A 23,930-nucleotide genomic window follows, 5' to 3' on the forward strand; every position below is an offset into this window, starting at 1 on the left:
CTGGTGATTCCCAGCAGGCCGGAATGCACAGGCCTCTTTGTGGGGACGCTGAACCAAACCTCTACTGCAGCTCCTTTCAGGCATAAATTTCACTCCGGTAGCTATGGGAGATCGCACTCTCCCAGCAGAACTTTGCTGGCTCTCTCCAACATGAAAAATTGGCTCCTCCTTAAGCTGCTTTCCACGATCCTTATTAGACATAGCCCATGGTACAGCGACAGCCCGACTGGCTTCCTCTGCGTTGCTATGGGCAACCACTCTCATCCTCAGCCTTTGATCAGCCTCTCTCCTTGCATATCGCATGGGCTTCTCTCTGCTGGATCCCATCTCATGCTGTGACACATTCACATCTTTCACAATAGCTGTGGTTTTAACTGCAGCAGCTTTGCCAGAGGCAACAACAGCCCTCTTCCAGTTATGGACATCCAGCGGCTTTTCCCTTGCACTGAGGGTTGGCTTCCTTTCCTCTGTAGCTTGGTTCAGTGCTGCTAAATGCCGCTTGCACCAATCCACTGCAGATTCAAATGCTTGTGGACTCTCCATAACAGCAGTCACCTGTGCACTCATTGCACCAGGGTTGCTAGGGACAACCCCAGCCATTTTTCTCCTTGATAAACTCTGATCAGGTATGTATGGGGCTCGTTCGGGCGGTAACAACCCCTCCAACCACAGAGCTCTGTCTCTCATTTCAGCAAACCTGGCTTCTTTTAAGAGCTTTGACCGCCCCATACTTAGAGACTCCAGAACAACTTTAAACAGTCCAGGAAAATGAAAGTGTCTCTTTTAAAGCAAGTTGCTTTTCTCTTCATGCAAGCTTTCCTCACCTGCACATTGCACACACTGATTGTGCTGTCTCATGCACACAAACACAGTTCATAGCAAGAGAAAAAAAAAAAATTTGACTTTTCATTCACAGGTACACCACCTGCAACACGCAATGCCTTTTGCCTGGCTGCACTTCCACACACAGCCAATAGTTCCTGATGCGACTTACTGTAGAGCAAGGACCCGGATTCCACCGTCTTCTGCCCGCATTCGAACACCACTTGTAATATTTGGGGGTTATTTTAGCTTAAAGGTAGAGCTTACCAGTGAGTTGGATCCACACCAGATGTCGTTTAAGGGCTCGTAGGCCCACTTTTATTAAAGAAAGAAAAGTCCAGAAACAAAATAGTTGCCCACACAGGGGTTTCAGCCTACCACAGCAATAATGTACGTAGAACCAAAAATACCAAGCCACCTGGCTCTCTTTAGCAGCACTGCTGCTCAGACTTCTGCTGCAGCCCTCTTGGCTCTTTAACAGAGTTCCCGTACACCCAGTACCTCAGCACTCTTTAACAGCTTCTCTTTCAGCCCACAAGCTTGGACCCTCTGTCTGCTCTGACAGACCGACCTGTGCAGACCTGCACACTTCTCCCTTACACGCCTGGACTCCTCGGGAGGGTGGAGCCCAGAACCATGGTGTTGGCTTTGTTTTAAGCCCAAGACCCACCTGTGCAATCATCCAGCCAGACTGCTGGCTGTTCCCAAAACCCGGTCCCAGGATTGGAGATTCCGAACTACCACAATATATATATATATATATATATATATATATATATATATATATATATATATATATTTAGTGTTAATCTTAAAGAGGTTGTAAAGTCTGAAGGTTTTTGTTATCTCAATGCATGTCCGCGAGTTCCTCCTGACTGGCTGAGACACAGCAGCGCCATTGGCTCCCACTGCTGTCAATCAAAGTCGATTAGCCAATCAGGAGAGAGAGCGGGTGGGCTGGAGGCCCCAGGCACGCCCTATTGTTTATGCTTTTACCCTCACCCATCGTCACGTTTTACATTTTGCACAATCTGCCTCCTGATACATCTATCCACGAGACTCCCCTGGAGCCTTACCTTGTGTCACCACCCACACCATATGGAGAACCTAACTGGGGGAGTGTCTTTGGGCGTTCGCCCCGTGTGCGTTGTGGCTTCCTCAGCTCCAGGACCAGGCGACTCATTCCAGTGTCCCCCCCCCCCCCCCCCAGGTTGCAGTTTTACATACCCCTGTTTTTCCAGTCCCATACTAATGGATGCATCCATTCCTGATGAAGTTTCTTTACACGAAACTTGTAGATAGGATGCAACCTCGTTTTAGTTATTCATCTTTGTAATTCTCAACCCCCTTATTATTTGCTATTCTCTTACACAGAGTACACACTCCAAACATTGTTAACTGGAATGTGCTGCCATTTTGGTTTTAAAGTTGTATATACATGAACTATCTGAATATGTTTTTAGATGTCATTTTCATATGTCTATGAACTGTATTTCTTTCAACACTTACATTATGTAGTGGCTTTTAATGTACTGCATACTGAGTGTGGTTTTATACCCTCTTTTATGTGAATAAAGTAATTTAGTCACTATATATATACAGTGGTGTGAAAAAGTGTTTGCCCCCTTCCTCATTTCCTGTTCCTTTGCATGTTTGTCACACTTAAGTGTTTCGGAACATCAAACCAATTTAAACAATAGTCAAGGACAACACAAGTAAACACAAAATGCAATTTGTAAATGAAGGTGTTTATTATTAAAGGTGAAAAAAAATCCAAACCATCATGGCCCTGTGTGAAAAAGTGATTGCCCCCTAAACCTAATAACTGGTTGGGCCACCCTTAGCAGCAACAACTGCAACCAAGCGTTTGCGATAACGTGCAATGAGGCTTTTACAGCGTCCTGGAGGAATTTTGGCCCACTCATCTTTGCAGAATTGTCCTAATTCAGTTACATTAGAGGGTTTTCGAGCATGAACGGCCTTTTTAAGGTCATACCACAACATATCAATAGGATTCAGGTCAGGACTTTGGCTAGGCCACTCCAAAGTCTTCATTTTGTTTTTCTTCAGCCATTCGGTGGTGGACTTGCTGGTGTGTTTAGGATCATTGTCCTGCTGCAGAACCCAAGTTCGTTTCAGCTTGAGTACACGAACAGATGGTCGGACATTCTCCTTCAGGATCTCTTGGTAGACAGCAGAATTCATAGTTCCTTTTATCACGGCAAGTCTTCCAGGTCCTGAAGCAGCAAAACAGCCCCAGACCATCACACTACCACCACCATATTTTACTGTTGGTATAATGTTCTTTTTATGAAATGCAGTGTTCCTTCTACGCCAGATATACTTGGACACACACCTTCCAAAGAGTTCCACTTTTGTCTCATCGGTCCACAGAATGTTGTCCCAAAAGTCTTGGGGATCATCAAGATGTGTTGTGGAGAAATTGAGACGAGCTTTGATGTTCTTTTTGCTCAGCAGTGGTTTTCTCCTTGGAACTCTGCCATGCAGGCCATTTTTGCCCAGTCTTTTCCTGATGGTGGAGGCATGAACGCTGACCTTAACTGAGGCAAGTGAGGCCTGCAGTTCCTTGGACGTTGTTGTGGGGTCTTTTGTGACCTCTTGGATGAGTCGTCGCTGCGCTCTTGGGGTAATTTTGGGCGGCCGGCCACTCCTGGGAAGGTTCACCACTGTTCCATGTCTTCGCCATTTGTGGATAATGGCTCTCACTGTGGTTCGCTGGATTCCCAAAGCTTTGTTAATGGCTTTATAACCCTTTCCAGACTGATAGATCTCAATTACTTTCTTTCTCAATTGTTCCTGAATTTCTTTGGGTCTCGGCATGATGTGTAGCTTTTAAGGATCTTCTGGTGGACCTTACTGTGTCAAGCAGCTCCTATTTAAGTGATGCCTTGATTGTGAACAGGTGTGGCAATAATCAGGCCTGGGTGTGGCTAGAGAAATTGAACTCAGGTGTGGACAACCACAGTTATAGTATGTTTTAACAAGGGGGGCAATCACTTTTTCACACAGGGCCATGATGGTTTGGATTTTTTTTCACCTTTAATAATAAACACCTTCATTTACAAATTGCATTTTGTGTTTACTTGTGTTGTCCTTGACTATTGTTTAAATTGGTTTGATGTTCCGAAACACTTAAGTGTGACAAACATGCAAAGGAACAGGAAATGAGGAAGGGGGCAAACACTTTTTCACACCACTGTATATATATATATATATATATATATATATATATATATAAAAAATCTTGCTTAGCTGTCACTTGCCTCATACAAGGTCCCAACTTCCTTTCTATTATTCATTTGAATCAGGGATGGAGGCACATATTATCATATGTATACCTCATTTTTAGTCCTAAACCTTCCCCCTTCCTTCTTTCAAGAGAGAGAGAGAGAGGGGGGGGGAGGCGAGGCCGAATTGGGGCTCCGTGTCTGAATGGACACACAGAGCTGTGACTCAGCTCAGGTGCCCCCATAGTAAGCTGCTTGCTGTGGGGGCACTTGACAGGAGGGAGAAACCAGGAGAGCCGAAGAGGCAGCCCAGAAGAGGAGGATCTGGGCTGATCTGTGCAAAACCAACTACACAGAGGAGGTAAGTATGACATGTTTGTTACTATTAGAAGAAAAGAAACAAGACTTTACAATCACTCGGGATAATTTGGCCACTCGGGCACTGCCCGAGGGCCCCGGGCCACTAGGGGGCCCCACCAGGGTTGCCAGCCTCAGTAAAACCAGGGACAGTATGTAAAAATCTGTGTTTTTTTTTTACATCTGTCTCTGAAATGTCCCTTACCGACTTCCTTTGGTCTAAAAATCCTGAGATTATAGCTGCTCCACCTCTCCAGTACCTTCTCAGTCAATAGAAACATGTCTGTGTATACTGTGTGTACATGTATGTGTATACTGTGTGTACATGTATGTGTATACTCTGTGGCCCCATAATCTCTGATTGCCTGGGGTCCCCATAATCTCCTATTGCCCGGGGGCCCTATGAGTTGTCAGTCCGCCCCTGTGTATGTGTATACTGTGTGGCCCCATAATCTCTGATTGCCTGGGGGCCCCGTAATCTCCTATTGTCCGGGGGCCCTATGAGCTGTCATTCCGTCCCTGCAATCACTGTAAATGTTGGCATATTTAGCAACGAACAGTTGGGTTGGGTGGGCCAAATACATAACGATTAGGTGGCACCAGCTAACACTGGCACTGCTAGAATGTCCTACAACAGATTTTCCCCGACCACGGTGAGGGTGTGAGGTCACTCAGGGAATAACCCAACAGAAGGAAAAGAGAAATCTTACACTTACCTCCCATGTCTTTCTGTCCTCTAACAAACACACTCCCATTACGGCTCAATTTAGATTTGGATTCGGTTCCGGAACGGCCCAGATTAAATATGGATTTCCATTTCTTAGACTTCGTAGACAGTTTTCTCCTGAAAAGACATGGGGGGGGGGGGTTTAAATATCAAACTCGGGGACTGCTGTTTGGCATCTACTGTCTAATTGAAAATCTATTTGGCTCTGCATTGGTTAGGATAAGGGAAGTGGGTGGTGTCTCTCCTCTGGCTTAAGCTGGCCTTGGTAGGCTTGAGTTTTTGGAAGACACCTGCTGGACTGGATGAAATTGGAGCTGCCTGTGGGTGGCGCTCTCTGTGAGTGTAGCTGTGTAGACACCAGCATGTTCAACAAAAGTGGACTTAAAAATTGGGTTGAAAATGATGAAGCCACTCACTGTTTGGCAGCACCAGCCATGACATCAGTGGCTGCCTGAATACAATGGCCGGCAGTGGAGATTTCTCCATCCACACTGTTATGCCCTGTACACACGGTCGGAAATTCCGATGGAAAAGTTCTGATCGGATTATGTTGTCGGAAAATCCGATCGTGCGTGGGCTCTATCGGACTTTTTCCCTTCGGAAATTCTGACGGAAAAAGTTTGAAAGCTGGATCTAAAATGAGTATCTTCTGGCTCTGAATGCCCCTGATGAAAGGACTATACAAGTGTCCTGAAACACGTCGGGATGAATGTCTACAATTATCATGCACTAACGATTCATGATTGTAATCTACTGTTTTTATTAATCATATTGGTAATGTTTGCACCTTAATTGTATATATTTTTTCATAATAAAAGCTATTTTGTAGAATTTTCTGTTTATGTTTCTCTCCCCTGTTGCCTAGAAAGTCCCTTATACTTTCCCTTGGGGGAGTACTTGTCTTTGGATCTAAAATTTTCCGACAACAAAATCAGATCGCACGTTTTCCGATCGTTTGTAGAGAATTCCGATGGACAAAGTGCCATGCATGCTCAGATTAAATTACGAGACCAAAGCTATTGGCTACAAGCCTCAACGTAGTCCCGTCATACGCAATGAACGTCACCACGTTCCGAACGATTGGATTTTCCGACAACTTTGTCCGACTGTGTGTATGCAACACAAGTTTTGGCCAAAATCCGTCAGAAAAAAATCAGACGGATTTTGTGGTCGGAATGTCCGACCGTGTGTACAAGGGAATTAGGCTCGCTATACACTCGTGGGACTTAGTATGGAATTTAAAATTTTAAGAACATTTGGGGGTGGGGTGATAACGAAGAAAGTATACTTTGTTTCTTTATGTTTTCTTTTCTTCCTCTCTTCGTATTATGAAATGTACATGTTTTAAGTAACGTTATAAGACTGGAAAATAAATGTATTTTCTTAATAAAAAAACTACTAAATTAAGAACATTTGTTTGATTTTCTAATGGTTAGCGGGGGTCAAATCGGCGTGTGTCCCATAATGGTGGAAAGACCAGTACAGAGAGAGCACTGAAGTTCCTCTTTAATTCTCACAATAGGGATAAAACTTTTTTGCAGAATGGAGTTTAACAAGACTCGTGGCTACTCATTAAAATGAGAAGAAAAGAGGTTTAACCTTAAACTACGTAGAGGGTTCTTTACTGTAAGAGCGGCAAGGATGTGGAATTCCCTTCCACAGGCGGTGGTGTCAGCGGGGGACATCGATAGGTTCAAGAAACGATTAAATAAGCACCTGAATGACTGCAACATACAGGGATATACAATGTAATACTGACATATAATCACACACATAGATTGGACTTGATGGACTTGTGTACATTTTTTCAACCTCACCTACTATGTAACTATATATGCAAATGAATGTATTCAGTAATGTATCAGCAATGTGCCGCAGGGTGGTTCCACAATCTAGAATTATACGAACAAGACTCAAGGCTATTTATAATCTATTGAACTGGATACAACGTGTACTCCTTCTTGGACTTGATGGACTTGTGTACTTTTTCAACCTCACCTACTAGTATGTAACTATAATTCAAAAAAAGCAAAAAAATACAAAAAAAAACAAAAAAAACAAACAAAAAAAAAGCTTTGCTTTAAAAACAAACATTTAATAGATGGTTAAGTCATGATACAATTTATAGGGCACTCTGGGCATTCTAAAGGCAGATCATAGCAGCAGCTGTTTACTTTCAGACCCTCTCTCTATCTATGTCTGATTAAAGCTGAAAAATTAGCCAGAAAGGAAGACTGGGAGGGAAAATTCTTTTTCAGAAAAGCAGAAAAGTGGAGCCTGAAAAGGGCGACGAGAGCTCCACCTACTAATTTCTACAAAATTTATATACATTTCTGGGAGATGGTGTCTGGTCAGTTTTGCCCACATTTTACATGTTTGGGGCCTCCGAACTTTGATTGGCCCCCCGCAGATCTGGAGCAAATGTTGCATTCATTAGAAGAATTTTGCTGAGCCTTGGTTCACATCTAGGCGGGCACGCGGGCGCGCCACGCGCAGGGCAAAAAACGCGGGCAAGGATGTCCCTGACCCTTCTGTAAAATCGCGCTGCGCTGAACGGCATGGTGCCGCATGAAAACCTCGCTGCTGCCAATGCATTAGGGTGTCATCAACAATAATTTGCGCCCCCCCCCCCCCGCGTGCCTGCCAAAGAGCAGTGCGTTTCTGTGCATGTCAGCAAAGCACGTCATTTTGCGCATGTTTCTGAAATGCGTAGATGTGAACCAAGCCGAAATACTAGGGGATGTAACAATATGAAACAAAGAAGATACCATCATGATGAATCCCCAAATGCTCTCCATAGAGCGGAGATGAAGAATGATGTCACATGGATATTCTATAGAAGTAACAAAATGTTCCTTTTGTATCTCCCATTATTCCAGATACTTTTCTCAATGTGAACTCTTGAAAGACACCATTAAACCCTCAAGGACGTCCTCGCCTGGTGTCCTCCTACGCTCTTTACAAGTCCTACTTCACTGACCTTCCAGAACACGGCGAGTAAAACGATGCATCCACCTCCATCCCTCGTCCCAGACATCAATTGCTGCATCAGTACCCGCTCTGTGCAAAGTCCCCGGTGCAGCTTCCTTAATGCTTTATCATTTTGTCATTCAATGTTTGCTCTGGGCTATTCAAAGCTAGGCATGCAGAAGCCTTTATTTACTATTTAGATCTTAAGATCAAAGGCATTGTGTATGGAGAATGATACTCTTCAGGGCAAGCTGGCCATAGGCACTGTCAGACGTGCAGGGACAACCCTGACTCCTCAGTCTCAGCGGGGCGAATACCTAAACACCAAGTAATTACAATTTGCAGAGATATTTGTCCTGTGAAACTGCAGGTACAATTGAGAGGGGGGTGAGACAGAAAGGTGGGGGGGGGGGGGAGAGAGAGGGGGAGAGAGAGTGGGAGAGAGAGAGGGGGGAGAGAGATGGTAGGAGGGAGAGAGAGAGGAGGAGGGAGAGAGAGAGGGGAGAGAGAGGGGATAGAGAGAGAGGGGGAGGGAGAGAGGGGAGAGAGAGGGGGAAGAGAGAGAGAGAGGGGGAGAGAGAAAGGGGGAGAGGGGGGAGAGAGAGGGAGGAAAGAGAGAGTGAGGGGGAGAGAGAAATGGTGAGAGGGGGGAGAGAGGGGGGGAGAGATGAAGAGAGAGAGGGGGAAAGTGGGAGAGAGGGGGGAGAGAGAGTGAGAGAAAGATGGTGAGGGGAGAGAGAGAGAGGAGGAGGGAGGGAGAGAGAGAGAGAGGAGAGAGTGGGGGGAGAGATCGAGAGGGGGGAGAGAGAAAGGGGGAGAGAGAGATGGTGAGAGAGGGGGGAGAGAGAGGGGGGGAAGAGAGAGGGGGAGAGAGAGAGAGGGGGAAGAGAGATGGTGAGGGGGGGGAGAGAGAGAGAAGGAGGGAGAGAGAGAGGGGAGAGAGAGGGGATAGAGAGAGAGGGGGAGGGAGAGAGGGGAGAGAGAGGGGGAAGAGAGAGAGAGAGGGGGAGAGAGAAAGGGGGAGAGGGGGGAGAGAGAGGGAGGAAAGAGAGAGTGAGGGGGAGAGAGAAATGGTGAGAGGGGGGAGAGAGGGGGGAGAGATGAAGAGAGAGAGGGGGAAAGTGGGAGAGAGGGGGGAGAGAGAGTGAGAGAAAGATCGTGAGGGGAGAGAGAGAGAGAGAGAGAGGAGGAGGGAGGGAGAGAGAGAGAGAGAGGAGAGAGTGGGGGAGAGATCGAGGGGGGGGAGAGGGGGAGAGAGAAAGGGGGAGAGAGAGATGTGAGAGAGGGGGGAGAGAGGGGGGGAGAGAGAGGGGGAGAGAGAGGGGGAGAGAGAGATGGTGAGAAAGGGGGAGAGAGAGGGGGGGAGTGGGGGGAGAGAGAGGGGGGGAGTGGGGGGAGAGAGAGATGGTGAGAGGGGGTGAGAGAGAGAAAGAGGGAGAGAGAGAAAGAGGGGGAGAGAGAAAGAGGGGGAGAGAGAGAGGGGGGAGGGGAGAAGATGTGAGAGGGGGGAGAGAGGGGGGTGGGAGAGAGGGTGTGAGAAAGAGGGGGAAGGGGGGAGAGGAGGGGCATGGGAGAGAGAGAGATGGGGGAGAGGTGGGATGAGAAGGGTGAGAGAGAGAGAGAGAGGTGAGAGGTGGGGTAGAGAGGGGAGGGGGAGGGTGAGAGGGGGTAGATAGAGGGAGGGAGAGAGGGGGTGAGGATGGAGAGAGTAAGAGAGGGGTGAGAGAGAGGGGGGTAAGAAAGAGAGAGGGGTTAGAGAGTAAGGGGAAGAGAGGGGGTAAGAGAGGGGGAGAGAGAGGTGTGAGAGAGAGGGGGGTAAGAAAGAGAGAGGGGTTTAGAGAGGAAGGGGGAGAGAGGGGGTTAGAGAGGAAGGGGGAGAGAGGGGGTAAGAGAGGGGGGAGAGAGAGAGGTGGGGTGGAGAGGGGGTGAGAGAGAGAGAGAGGGGGTGAGAGATGGGGGGTAGAGAGGGGGAGGGGGAGGAGAGGGGGGAGAGGGGGTTAGATAGGGAGAGTGAGAGAGGGTGTGTGAGAGAGAGGGGCAATAGACAGATATTGGTGATTATTACTCACTGACATGCCACATCCCTGTATACATGGAAAGCGAAAAATTCCCATGGGGGGAGGGACTTTCAATTCATTTGAAATAGTATAACAATAAAGTATTTAAAATGATTTATTAGAAAATTATTAAAAACTGAAAACATGGAATAAACGACTGGAAATACATCATGGTAAAGATACATAACAAAGAAAGAAAAAACATGTTTTCAGTTTATTCATTTTCTAATAAATAATTTTTAAATACTTTATTGTTATACTATTTCAAATGCCTTTAAAGTCCCTCCCCCAGGGAATTTTTTTCTTTCAGAGAGGGGGTGGTGAGAGAGAGAAAGAGAGACTCTCCAAGACTGGGCTCCTACTGGCCCCGGGCCCTTGGGCAGTGCCTTACTGCCAAAATGGTCAGTCTGCCCCTGGGAAAAACATTAGTTCTATGCGAATGCCGGCAAAATCGAATGTTACTGGGCTATTTTCTCCCCAGATCAGATGTTCTTCTGTCATAAGAACAGGAAGAACATCCGTTATTTGCAAATTCTGGCAAAATCGTATGCTACTGGGCTATTATCTCCAAAGCTTCCTTCATAAGAATTGGATGAATCATGAAAATACTGCATGATGTCCACTAGGTGGAGCTGACAATCCTAGTGTAATATTTATATTGCTCATCAACTCCCTCTAGTGGCCATTATTTAGTATTTTCATGATTCAAACTATTCTTATCATTGAAGAACATTCGACCTGGAGAAAAAAACAAAACCTAGTAATGAATGAATTTACATGCAGTTTCCAAGGATGAATAGCTCTGGGAATTTCTTATAGCCTTTTTTCTTAGGCCTTTCTACCTCGTCAGAGAGAATGCAACCACCATATAGATGGATTTGTGCGGCAAGAAAGTGAATTCCTTGGCACAGCCTGCAATTAGTTTGTATTTACTCCTTCTGTCTCTCTGTGAATGAAGTTGATGGGGACACCTGGTACAAAAATGGATACAAACAATAAGTATGTAATATATAAAACTAAAAAAACAAAAAATAAATAAAAACCTGACTGTAGTTCTACGATCTGAACACTAGATGGCAGGCTAGCACTATATTCACCAATAGGATGTGAATCATGAGCCAATAGAAGCTTTTCACCTTCTCTGCTCCCTTTTCCTATCCATGACTTTTGTCCCACAAAAAAAGGAACTCAGCTATGTGGGCATTTTCTTCTGCTTTTAAAAATAAAAATAAAATAAAAGTATGGGGGGATAGAGAACTACTTCTGCCCTTTAAAGAATGATAAATGTCACTTAAAAAAAAAACAAAAAAAAAAAAGTTCCTAAAACTACTAGAAAAAGGACCTTTTTTTACTGAAATGAAATGCTGAAGAAGTCAATGGGGGGACGTTGCTGCTGTCCATGCAGATCCTGAAATTTACACAGCTCTGCTTCTTAGCAATAGTCCTGGCTAGCTAGGCTTCAGGAGGAAAGGGACCAAAGCCTGATCCTATATATCTGCTTATGTTGTTGCCATGTATCCAAGGTCCATAAAGACATGGATGAGCAATTTGGGGTGGAGGAACATGACTGGCCTGCACGGAGTCCTGACCTCAAACCAATAGAACACCTTTCAGATGAATTAGAGCGAAGACTGCGAGCCATGCCTTCTCATCCAACATCAGTGCCTGACCTCACAAATGCACTTCTGGAAGAATGGTCAAACATTCCCATAGACACACTCCTAAACCTTGTGGACAGCCTTAACAGACCAGAAGAGTTGAAGCTGTTATAGCTGCAAAGGGTGGGCCAACTCAATATTGAACCCTACGGAGTAAGACTGGGATGCCATTAAAGTTCCGGCGTCCCAATACTTTTGGTAATATAGTGTACTTAATGCTGAACTCCAGGCAGGTATAAATAAAATAATAATTGTATTTGTTGATTTATTTGAAACATTTTATTTATGTATTTATTTTAATTTATTTGAAACATTTTATCTATTTTTTTTATGTATTTATTTTAATTTTATTTGAAACATTTTATTTATTTATTTACTTATTTATGTATTTATTTTATTTTTTTAAGCATTTCATTTATTTATTTATTTGAAATGTTTTATTTATGTAATTGTTTTTACATTTATTTGAAACCTGTTGATTTATTTGAAGCATTTTATTTATGTATTTATTTATTTTCATTTATTTGAAGCATTTCACTTATTTGAAACATTTTATTTATTTATTTATTTATTTATGTATGTATTTATTTTCATTTATTTAAATCATTTTATTGATTTATTTATTTTCATTTATTTGAAGAATTTTATTTATTTAAAGCATTTTATTTATTTATTTTCATTTATTTGGCATATTTTATTTGTTTATTTTCTTATGTGTTTATTTTCATTTATTTGAAACATTTTATTTATTTATTTACTTATTTGTGTATTTATTTTCATTTTTTAAGCATTTCATTTATTTATTTGAAACATTTTATGTATGTATATATTTATTTATTCGTGTATTTATTTTTACATCTATTTAAAACCTGTTATTGATTTATTGCTTTATTTTCACTTATTTGAGGCATTTTATTTATGTATTTATTTATTTTCATTTATTTGAAACATTTCATTTATTTGAAACATTTTATTTATTTATGTATTTATTTATTTTCATTTATTTGAAGCATTTTATTTATTTATTTATTTATGTAATTTATTTGAAGAATTGTATTTATTTATTTTCATTTATTTGAAGCATTTTATTTATTTAATTTATTTGAAGCATTTTATTTATTTTCATTTATTTGAAGCATTTTATTTATTTATTTATTTATTTTCTTATGTATTTATTTTCATTTATTTGAAAAAAAAATTATGTATGTATTTATTCATTTATTTATTTATGTATTTATTTTTATATTTATTTGAAACCTTTTATTGATTTATTTTATTTATTTTCATATATTTGTAGCATTTCATTTATTTAAAAACATTGTATTTATTTATCTATGCATTTCCTTTATTTGAAACATTTTATTTATTTTCATTTATTTGAAACATTTTATTTATTTATTTTCATTTATTTGAAGCATTTTATTTATTTTTGTATTTATTTCAATTATTTCAAACCATTTATTTATGTATGCATTCACTTGAAGCATTTTGTTTATGTATTTATTTATTTACATTTATTTGGAGCATTTCATTTATTTATGTATTTTATTTTGTTGCTGATGTGAATTTTACAGCTCTGTTATTAATTTATTTTGTTTATTTATGATGAGACTTTAGTAATATTTTAACCCCCAACCCTTAAAAAACAATAATAATAATAATAATAATAATAATAATAATAATAATAATATCCAATAACTAAATGCCCTAACCCTAACAAAAAATAAATTATTATTATTAATTTTTTTTAATTTTTTTTATTTGGTTTTGGGTGTTTATTTATTATTATTATTATTATTATTATTATTATTATTATTATTATTATTATCTTATTTTTTTAAGGTTAGGGGTTAATAAATTATTATTATTAATTAATTATTAATTATTAAATTAATTATTATTTATTCATGTATTATTACATATTATGAATTTATTTCATTTATGATGAGACTTAGTAATATTTTAACCCCCCAACCCTTAAAAAAACAACAACAATAATAATAATAATAATATCCAATAACTAAATGCCCTAACCCTAACAAAAAATATATAAATAATTATTATTCATTTATTTTTTTATTTGGGTGTGGGTGTTTATTTATTATTTATTATTATTATTATTATTATTATTATTATTATTATCTTTTTTTAAGGTTAGAGGTTAATTAATTAATTATTAAAATTATTAATTAATTATTAATTATTAAATTAATTATTATTTATTCATGTATTATTACATATTATGAATTTATTTCATTTATTTATGATTATTTTTAGTTATTTGTGTATTTATTTTACATGTATTTATTCATATATTATTATTAGTATTATTATTTATTCATATATTATTATTATTATCATTATATTATTACTTTTTTATTGTTTATTGCTATTGAAAAAAAAAAGTTTTTTTTAATTTGAGCAGAAAATCACACAAAAACAGGCCTTGGGGAGGGGGCCTTAGAACTTTACAGCTCTGTAATGATTAATACATCACCAGAGCGAAGAACGCGCTGGCAGGAGGAGAAATCAGAGGGATGGGGTCATCGGTGTGCTGCTTCTCCTTTCACTGTCCAATCAGAGGATGGGGGGATGGGGAGGAGACCTGAACTGCGGCAGAGAAAAAAAAATCAGGTCTTCTGTACTGCCGGACAGGTCAGTGCCAGAGCTGTTTACATCTCGGGTCTGGATGGACAGGAATGCAAACCATCGGGCAGGTGAACAAGCCCCCATATCTGGAGATCAGGAGAAGGTTCTACAGCGGATGTTATGAGTTCTCCTCCAGAGCGGAGCTCCCAGTAGTTCTGGTGGGGCCGGGCCGCCATTGTCCTGGAGCCACAGATGGTTCCATCAGACGGTGACAAGCCGCCCTCATCCCAGGTGTGATAAGATCTCGGCGTGTGCCAATCCAGGTAAACACACCTCCATTATCGGGAGGAATCTCAGTCGCGTACAACAACACATTCCACCGAGGAGACCTTCACACACATTCCTCACATACTCCACACAATGGAGGAGAGACATCGGCACACGCCTTGTTTGCTAAAGGTGACCCCGGATTCCCGATGTCCCTCGGATCCTGACGGTGCCGCATATAATTCAAAGTTTACACTTGCAGTTGGCGTATAGTAAAATGTACCATTGTCAAATTTTTTTTGGGGGGGGGGGGGGGGCTGTAAAAACAAACTGCCCCCCCCCCCCCCCAAGCAGCAAAGGGAGCGGAGTGTACACATGGCATGGTGGCAATTCGAAAATTACCCCTCCGCCCACTACAGACAGCCTAGTCAACTGAATGGTGTTGTGCCACAACGGTTGTACCCCCAGCTCTGCTGATACCCCACTCTGTAGTAACCCCTGTTTTGCTGATCCTCGCTCAGTAATACCCCCAGCTCTGCTGATCCCCCAACTCAATATTAATATATACCCCACTTAGTAGTACCCCCAACTCTGCTGATCCCTCCCCCACTCAGTATTACCCCAGCTTAGCTGATTCCCCACTCAGTACTACCCCCAGCTCTGCTAATGCCTCACTCAGTAGTACCCCCGGCTCTGTTAATCCCCTGCTCAGTGTTACCCCCAGCTTTGTTGATGCCTCACTCACTAGTACCCCCAGCTCTGCTGATGCCCCACTTAGTAATATTCCTAGCTCTGCTGATGCCCCACACAGTAGTAGTGCCAGACCTGCTGATCCCCCACTCAATAGTACCCCCAGTTCTGCTGATGCCTTAGTAGTACCCCCAGCTCTGCTAATCTCCCTCTCAGTAGTTCCCCCAACTCTGCTGATCCCCTGCTCCATAGTACCCCCAGTTCTGCTGATCCCCTGCTCCATAGTACCCCCAGCTCTGCTGATCTCCCGCTCAATAGTATCCCCAGCTCTACTGATGCCTCACTCAGTAGTACTCCAGTTCTGCTGATGCTCCACTCACCAGTACCCCCAGCTCTGCTGATCTCTTACTCAGTAGTACCCCCAGCTCTGCTGATCCTCCTCTCACTTTGGTCCCCACTCACCTCTTGCTGTCTTGCTGTATTGCCCCCACGTTGTGCACCTTGCGTGACATTGCTACTTTCTCCTGCTGCTCCCCCAGCCCTGCTGATCCGCTACTGCTCAGTCCTTTCTCTCCAGTCCCTGCTCACCTTCTGCTATAGTGTTCCAACATTGCACCCCATGTGTGCCCTCTGCTAGTTTCTCCACTCCAGTCCAGACCCCGCTCATCTTCTTTCTGCTCCACACTGAACACCAGATGTGACGTTTGCACCACTCAGTAGCACAGCCATCTCTGCTGATGCCCTACTCAGTAGTACCCCCAGCTCTGCTGATGCCCTACTCAGTAGTACCGCCAGCTCTGCTGATGCCATACTCAGTAGCACCCCATCTCTGCTGATGCCCTACTCAGTAGTACCCCCAGCTCTGCTGATGCCATACTCAGTAGCACCCCATCTCTGCTGATGCCCCACTTAGTAGTACCCCCAGCTCTGCTGTTCCTCTGCTCAGTAGTGCCGCCAGATCTGCTAATCCCCTGCTCAACAGTACCCCCAGCTCTGCTGATGCCTTACCCAGTAGTACCCCTAGTTCTGCTGATCTCCCGCTTAGCATTAACCCCCAGCTCTGCTGGTTCCCCCCCAGTAGTACCCCCAAGTCTGCTGATCCCCTGTTCAATAGTACCCCCAGCTCTGCTGATCCACCACTCAATAATACCCCCATCTCTGCTGATGTTTCACTCAGTAGTACCCCCAGCTCTGCTGATGCCCCACTCAGTATTACCCCTAGCTCTGCTGATGCCCCACTAAGTAGTACCGCCAACTCTGCTGAACCCCTCCGCTCAATAATACCCCCAGCTCTGCTTATTCCACACTCAATAGTACCCCCTAGCTCTGCTGATGCCTCACGCAGTGGTACCCCCAGCTCTGCTGATCTCCCACTCAGCGGTATCCCCTAGCTCTGTTGATGCCCCACTCAGTAGTACCCCCAGCACTGCTGATCTCCTGCTCAGTAGTACCCCCAGCTCTGCTGATCTCCTGCTCAGTAGTACCCCCAGCTCTGCTGATCTCCTGCTCAATAGTACCCCCAGCTCTTCTGATCTCCTGCTCAATGGTATACCTAGCTCTACTGATCCTCACCTCTCGCTGTATTGCTTCCATGTTGTGCACCATGTGTGACATAGCTACCTTTTCTTGCCACGGTCCCCCATCTCTGCTGATCCTCCACTGCTCAGTCCTATCTCTCCAGTCTTTGCTCACCTTCCGCTATAGCATTCCCATGTTGCAGACCACGTGTGCCATCTGCTAACTGCTCCGCTCGAGTCTGGACCCCGCTCACCTTCCTGCTGCTCCATGCTACACACCAGAGGTGACGTCTGCACCAGACACTCCCAGAATATATACACATGACCTGGAAGTGACTGCTGATGGCGTCTGGTTCGCTTGTTGGTTTCCCAGTGCATCCTGTGATATCTGGTACCCGCAATACCTCCTAAACAAAGCGAAGCTAACGCAGAATAAAAGCCCCTCGAATGCTGCAGGTGTTGTTGGGGAGCGTTGTCGTAGGACTTCTATGGAGGCTTTGGAGACACTTTGAAGCACCAAGAAAGCAACAAGGGAAGCAAACGCAATGTGTGAACAGGACTGTAAGCTAATAATTTTATTTTAAGGACAGGGGCTGTGATTGGCATTCAGAGCGCTTAAAAAATGCCTGTCCAATGCCACATTTTGAAACAAGTGTGAACGAGCCCTTAGTGTTGCACGCTCATGAAACGTACTTGTTTTCTGGCGGATCGATGACTGTGTGGAATAAGGTCCCGCTGACCGGTACAATCTCGGGTAAGCTGTTTTCCCGTCTCTCCTTTCTGGCCGGGTGAGTGGCGGAGAGACTCCTGGCCTGTGCCTCCTCCAGACTGACCAGCTTCATCGGCAGGGATCCAGAGGGTAGGGTCATGCTCTTCACTATCCGGCATTCTGCAGAGGGAGGAGAAAGGGGACGTTACTACATAATCTTTGGAGAGCGATTAGGCCCCATTCACACCTCCAAAATGAAGCTCCAAAATGCTGGAGGAGAAAGAGATTGTATTCTCTGTTAACATTGCTTGTACTACTTTTTTTTGTTTGTTTTTTGTTTATTTTTAATGTTGCTTTGCGATGCCACAAGCCAAAGTTTTAAGACAAATACACGGAAATCTCTCTGAATACAAGCCCACAAATTTTGCGGTGAAGTACTGGATTCTGGGATCTTTTTGGATCCCTCGCCAAGGCTGCATTCGCACCTGAGCCCTTTTTTGGGCATTTTGTCGCATTTTTGAGTGTTTCTGTACAGCGTTTTTAAAGGGGTTTTGAGCTTTGTTGTTTTTTTTTATATCAGCCAATAGAGAAATGTATAATCTATTATCTATGTATAATCTATAATTTCATCATTTGTTCCTACTGTATCTATTTCAGGTTTTTAATTATTTATTATTTATTTATTCATTTATTTGTTAGGGGGTAGGGTTGGGGGTTTTGGTTAGGGTTAGGAGTTAATGTATTCTTTTTTCTTTATTATTTATTTCTTTATTTTTACTTTTTTTTTGTTGTTGTTGGGTTAGGAATTAGGATTAGGGGTTAATATTAGGGTTAGGGATTATTATTAAGGTTAGGGGATAGGATTAGGGCTTGGATCATTTATTTTAGTTGTATGTACTATTATTATTTTTTTTATTATTTATAATTATTTCTTTTATTTATTATTATTTAATTATTGCAATTGAGCAGGAAAATGTGCAACCAAACTTACAAAACACTCAAAAGCATGCAAAGCATGCATTATCTGAGGAAGAAATTTCTCAAGGAACAACTGGCAACATTTGGAGAAACCCTCAAGCAACCTCTAGAGGCGTCCACAAGGAACTCCTAGCAATCTCTGGAGGAACCCTCAAGGAACTTCTAGCAACCTCTGGAGGAACCCTTGAGGAACCCCTAGAAACCTGTGGAGGAACCCGCAAGGAACTCCTAGCAACCTCAAGAGGAACCATCAGGGAACCCCTAGTAACCTCTGGAGGAACCCCTAACAACCTCTGAAGGAACCCCTAACAACCTCTGGAGGAACCTTCAAGAAAACCCTAGAAACCTCTGAAGGAACCCTTAAGGAACGCCTAGCAACCTCTGAAGGAACCCTCAAGAAACCCCTACCAACCTCTGGAGGAACCCTCAAGAAACCCTTCACAAGCTCTTAAGGAACCCTCAAGGAACTCCTAGCAACCTCTGGAGGAACCCTCAAGAAACTCCTAGCAACCTCTGGAGGAACCCTCAAGAAACCCCTAGCAATCTCTGAAGGAACTCTCAAGAACCCCCTAGCAACCTCTGGCGGAACCCTCAAGAAACCCCTAGAAACCTCTAAAGAAATCCCTAGCAAGCTATGAAGGAACCATCAAAAAACCCCTAGCAACCTCTGAAGGAACCCTCAAGGAACCCATAGCAACCTCTGGAGGAACCCTCAAGGAACCCCTAACAACCTCCAGAGGAACCATCAAAGAACCACAGGCAATCTGTGGAGGAACCTTGGGGTTTTCCTGGTTGAAGAACCCTGGTGTAGACGTTTGTCCAAGGGTCGTTGGACCCTAGGCCATGAGCACCAAATATGAAGCATTGTGCCCTCCTGACCACATGTTCGAATATTTGTTCTAAAGATTGCATTTGCATTTAACATTTGATTTTGGAATGAATGGAATTTATCGAACAAAAACCACATAAACTGTTAGAATTTTCATTTGAAATTCTACCCATCTATGGCCAGCTTAAGCTTCATAGTTAGTAAGGTTGAATAAAGACACTAGTCCATCCAGTTCAACCTGAGTGAGTGTTTACCCCTATCCTTGTACATTGCACACTCACATTGGTCCCTACCCTCAAGGAGCCCACAATCCAAGGTCCCCATTCATATACTAGGGCCAATTTTGGACAGAAGCCAATTAACCTACCTGCATGTCTTTGGAGTGTGGGAGGAAACCGGAGTACCTGGAGGAAACCCACGCAGGCACAGGGAGAACATGCAAACTCCAGGCAGGTAGTGTCGTGGTTGGGATCCGAACCAGTGACCCTTCTTACTGCTAGGCGAGAGTGCTAACCACTACACCACTGTGCCACCCATGGCCATGGTTTCCATACCATGCAGTGATGAGCGCTAACAGGCATGAAACTTCAGTACCCGGGTACAAATTACTCCATAACACCAGTCCATGCCTGTACTATGGACCGAAGATTCTCTACACCAATTGTCTATTCATGAAGAATAATGAGGTTTTCAGGGTTTTTTGGATTTATGTTGGAAGTGAAGACGTATTAATATTGTCTGCTGTTTTTTTTTTTGTTTTTTTTTGCAACAAAGCGACACAGGAAATGACACAAACATGAGCCCGGTTTCCATGTCATTGAATAATATTTGGAAAGCCTCTGAGTACTCTAGTAAAGGACAAACAAGAACATTGAAAAGTGAAAACAGAACCGACACATCATATTCTGGCACTGAGAGGCGCAACAACAGCTCAATTACCAGAATAAACCTTGTTTCACTGGGGACAAGGGATGGCCTGGCCAAAAAATCCAGAGGATTTATTTGTGAATAAGAACGCGCTATGTTTTTGTTTACTCTGCGATGGCTGCCAAAGTTGGATTAGTCCAAGAAGTCATATTTTTTCAATGAGGTTCGTAGGCTCTGTCACTGCAATCACATAGTCATGTTGTTTTCATAGAAAATTAAACTTAAAGTCAACTCCGGGAGAGCCTGGTGCTGGTAATTTACAGCAAGAGGGATCCCTCACTGAGGACCGGAGTGAATGGTGTAGCAGCCCAACATCTAAAAAGTAAAAATATGTCCTCTACACCAGTGATAGTTAACTTACAAGGTGTAGGAACCTCAGCTGCATCCCCTGACTCCACCAATATGTTCTGTATATGTAAGAGGATAGGAGATGGTCAGAGACTGCAGACCTACAAGAGACTGTCCGAGACTTCAGAAATAGTGCAGGAGATTGCCAGAAACTGCAGATATACTAGAAGAGACTGTGAGAGATTTCAGACATGCTACAAGAGATGGTCAGAGACTGTAGGAAATGTAGGGATGCTACAGTAGACTGTCAGAGACTGCAGACATACTACAGGAGATGGTCAGGGACTGCAGACATACTACAGGAGATGGTCAAGGACTGCAGACATACTACAGGAGATGGTCAGGGACTGCAAACATACTACAGGAGATGGTCAGAGACTGCAGACATACTACAGGAGATGGTCAGGGACTGCAGACATACTACAGGAGATGGTCAGGGACTGCAAACATACTACAGGAGATGGTCAGGGACTGCAGACATACTACAGGAGATGGTCAGAGACTGCAGACATACTACAGGAGATGGTCAGGGACTGCAGACATACTACAGGAGATGGTCAAGGACTGCAGACATACTACAGGAGATGGTCAGGGACTGCAGACATACTACAGGAGATGGTCAGAGACTGCAAACATACTACAGGAGATGGTCAGGGACTGCAGACATACTACAGGAGATGGTCAGAGACTGCAGACATGATACAGGAGATGGTCAGAGTTGGCAGACAAACTACAGGAGATAGTCAGAAACCATAGACATGCTACAGGAGATGGTCAGAAACCATAGACATGCTACAGGAGATGGTCAGAGATGGCAGAAATATTACAGGAGACTTCCAAAAGACTGTAGACATGCTACAGGAGATGGTCAGAGGCTGCAGAAATGCTACAGGTGACTGTCAGAGACTGCATTCACTAACTACAATAGTTGGTCGGACACTTTAGACATGCTATAGGTGATGGTCAGAGACTGTAGACATCCTACAAGAGATGGTCAGGGACTTTTGATATGCTAAAGGAGATGGGCAGAGGCTTTAGACATGCTACCGGAGATGGTCGAGAGACTGCAGACATGATACAAGACATGGTCGGAGACTGCAGACATGCTACGGGAGATGGTCAGAGACTGCAGACATACTACAGGAGATGGTCAGGGACTGCAGACATACTACAGGAGATGGTCAGAGACTGCAGACAAACTACAGGAGATGGTCAGAAACCATAGACATGCTACAGGAGATGGTCAGAAACCATAGACATGCTACAGGAGATGGTCAGAAACCATAGACATGCTACAGGAGATGGTCAGAGATGGCAGAAATATTACAGGAGACTTCCAAAAGACTGTAGACACGCTACAGGAGATGGTCAGAGGCTGCAGAAATGCTACAGGGGACTGTCAGAGACTGCATTCACTAACTACAATAGTTGGTCGGACACTTTAGACATGCTATAGGTGATGGTCAGAGACTGCAGACATGATACAAGACATGGTCGGAGACTGCAGACATGCTACGGGAGATGGTCAGAGACTGCAGACATGCTGCAGCAGTTATTATGTTTTAGCCCCCGTACACATGGTCGGACATTCCGACCACAAAATCCGTCTGATTTTTTCCGACGGATTTTGGCAGAAACTGGTGTTGCATACACACAGTCAGACAAAGTTGTCGTCGGAACGTGATGACATGCGTTCGTTACGACGGGACTACGTTCAGGCTAGTAGCCAATAGCTTTGGTCTCGTAGTTTGATCTGAGCATGCGTGGCACTTTGTCCGATCGGAAATCTCTACAAACGATCGGACTTTGTTGTTGTGGGAAAATTTGTTGGTCAGACATTCCGATGGAAAAAGTCCGATGGAGCCCACAGATGGTCGGATTATCCGACAACGTGGTCCTATCGGACATTTTCTGTCGGAATGTCCGACCGTGTGTACAAGGGCTAAGACTATAACACCCAAAACATTTTTTCCCCCTGGACCAATTGAATTGAAACTGCCATTTGCAATTGAGGGAAAATCGGAACATAGGAGTTGGATGTTCTGTCAGGTTACCTGGTACAGGAAGTTTGTTGGCTGGGAAGTGGTCCTCTTCTTTCTGCTTGATGGGAGCGGGCGGATCCTTACTGAAGATCTGCTCCATGTGATTGAGAATAAATTCGATGACAACTTGTTGAACCCGAACTTCAAGAAACGCTGCATCTCCGTTACACCCCGAATCCTCTATTTCTTTACACCTGGAAGAAAATATTTGCTGTAAAAAAAAATCCTGTCCTTCAGGAACTATTGTAAGAAGATGAATCTGAGACCACTTGATCCTCCATGGGCCCCGGTGCAAAGAATAGTGGAAGATGGCTACTGTGATGACATCAAGCTTTCCAGTCCTTCTAACATTCATAACAAAAGAAAAAAAATTATAATTTTGTCCAATGATGTCATGACTCACACACTGACTTTTCAAACAGAAAAAAACATAGTAAACAGCACAAACGGATCAGTGACCCTACTTTTCTCTACTGTAGGTAAGGATTGCAGCTTGGTCACATCCCTGCCCCCAGCCTGTAATTGGACAATGGAGGAAAAGCAGCACATTGACCTTCAGTCTTTTGACTGCCAAGCAGTAAAGTTATGGTTGGCTGAAAGGGCTGCCTCTCCCACTCCCAGTCTGAGTGGTGCTGCAAGAGGTCACAGGGGGACATATTCAGGACTTTATGGCAGCTCTATGTAAAAAAATACATTTAAAGAGCTTTTAATGGGCACATACCTGGATTAAAGGTTGTGCTCACATCTTTCTGGAGTTCATTTTTTGTTTTTTCCAAGACGAAATGAAAGAGCCCATAAGGTATAACTGGAATAAATGTTTGGGGGTGGGGGAAGTTGAACCTTGGAGATTTATTAAAGTCAGTCCACAAAAAAAAACTTTATTTCTGTTTTTAATAGAGGCTGAAGGATTAAATCAGCTCACGCTTTGTTAACTCCATCGAAGAATCCACTGGGAATGTCTCTATGATTGGATTCTCAGGGTTGTACCCCCTGCCACCTCCTTTACAAGAGTATGTTGGTGGTCTGGTGCGACATACACCAACATACAGTCAAGGAAGGATCGTTTTCTTGGAAGGTTGGCACCACCTGGACTCACGGGAGCAACATCAAAACTTTTAAAATGTTTCAAGGAATCCTGGAAGACCCAAATCCAAGTGCCATCACAACCACCACATTAGAATAACCTCTATTAGGA

The 23,930-nt window shown here is 43.3% G+C and overlaps 1 protein-coding gene across 1 annotated transcript in view; it reads right to left on the reverse strand.

Annotated features, from left to right (window-relative positions):
* The window catches only part of ARHGAP31 (Rho GTPase activating protein 31), a 324,984-nt gene that overhangs the window by 34,243 nt on the left and 266,811 nt on the right, over nt 1-23,930 (reverse strand). The window contains exons 6-8 of the mRNA XM_077479714.1: nt 22,748-22,929; nt 17,596-17,791; nt 5,144-5,271 (exon numbers count right to left, since the gene is read on the reverse strand). Of these exons, the coding sequence (XP_077335840.1) occupies nt 5,144-5,271; nt 17,596-17,791; nt 22,748-22,929 (506 nt within the window). The remainder of the gene's footprint in view (nt 1-5,143; nt 5,272-17,595; nt 17,792-22,747; nt 22,930-23,930) is intronic.

Source organism: Lithobates pipiens, unplaced genomic scaffold, assembly GCF_037356315.1.
Source record: "Lithobates pipiens isolate NorthernLeopardFrog02 unplaced genomic scaffold, aLitPip1_a1.2 Scaffold_16, whole genome shotgun sequence".
NCBI classification, from domain to species: Eukaryota; Metazoa; Chordata; class Amphibia; order Anura; family Ranidae; genus Lithobates; species Lithobates pipiens.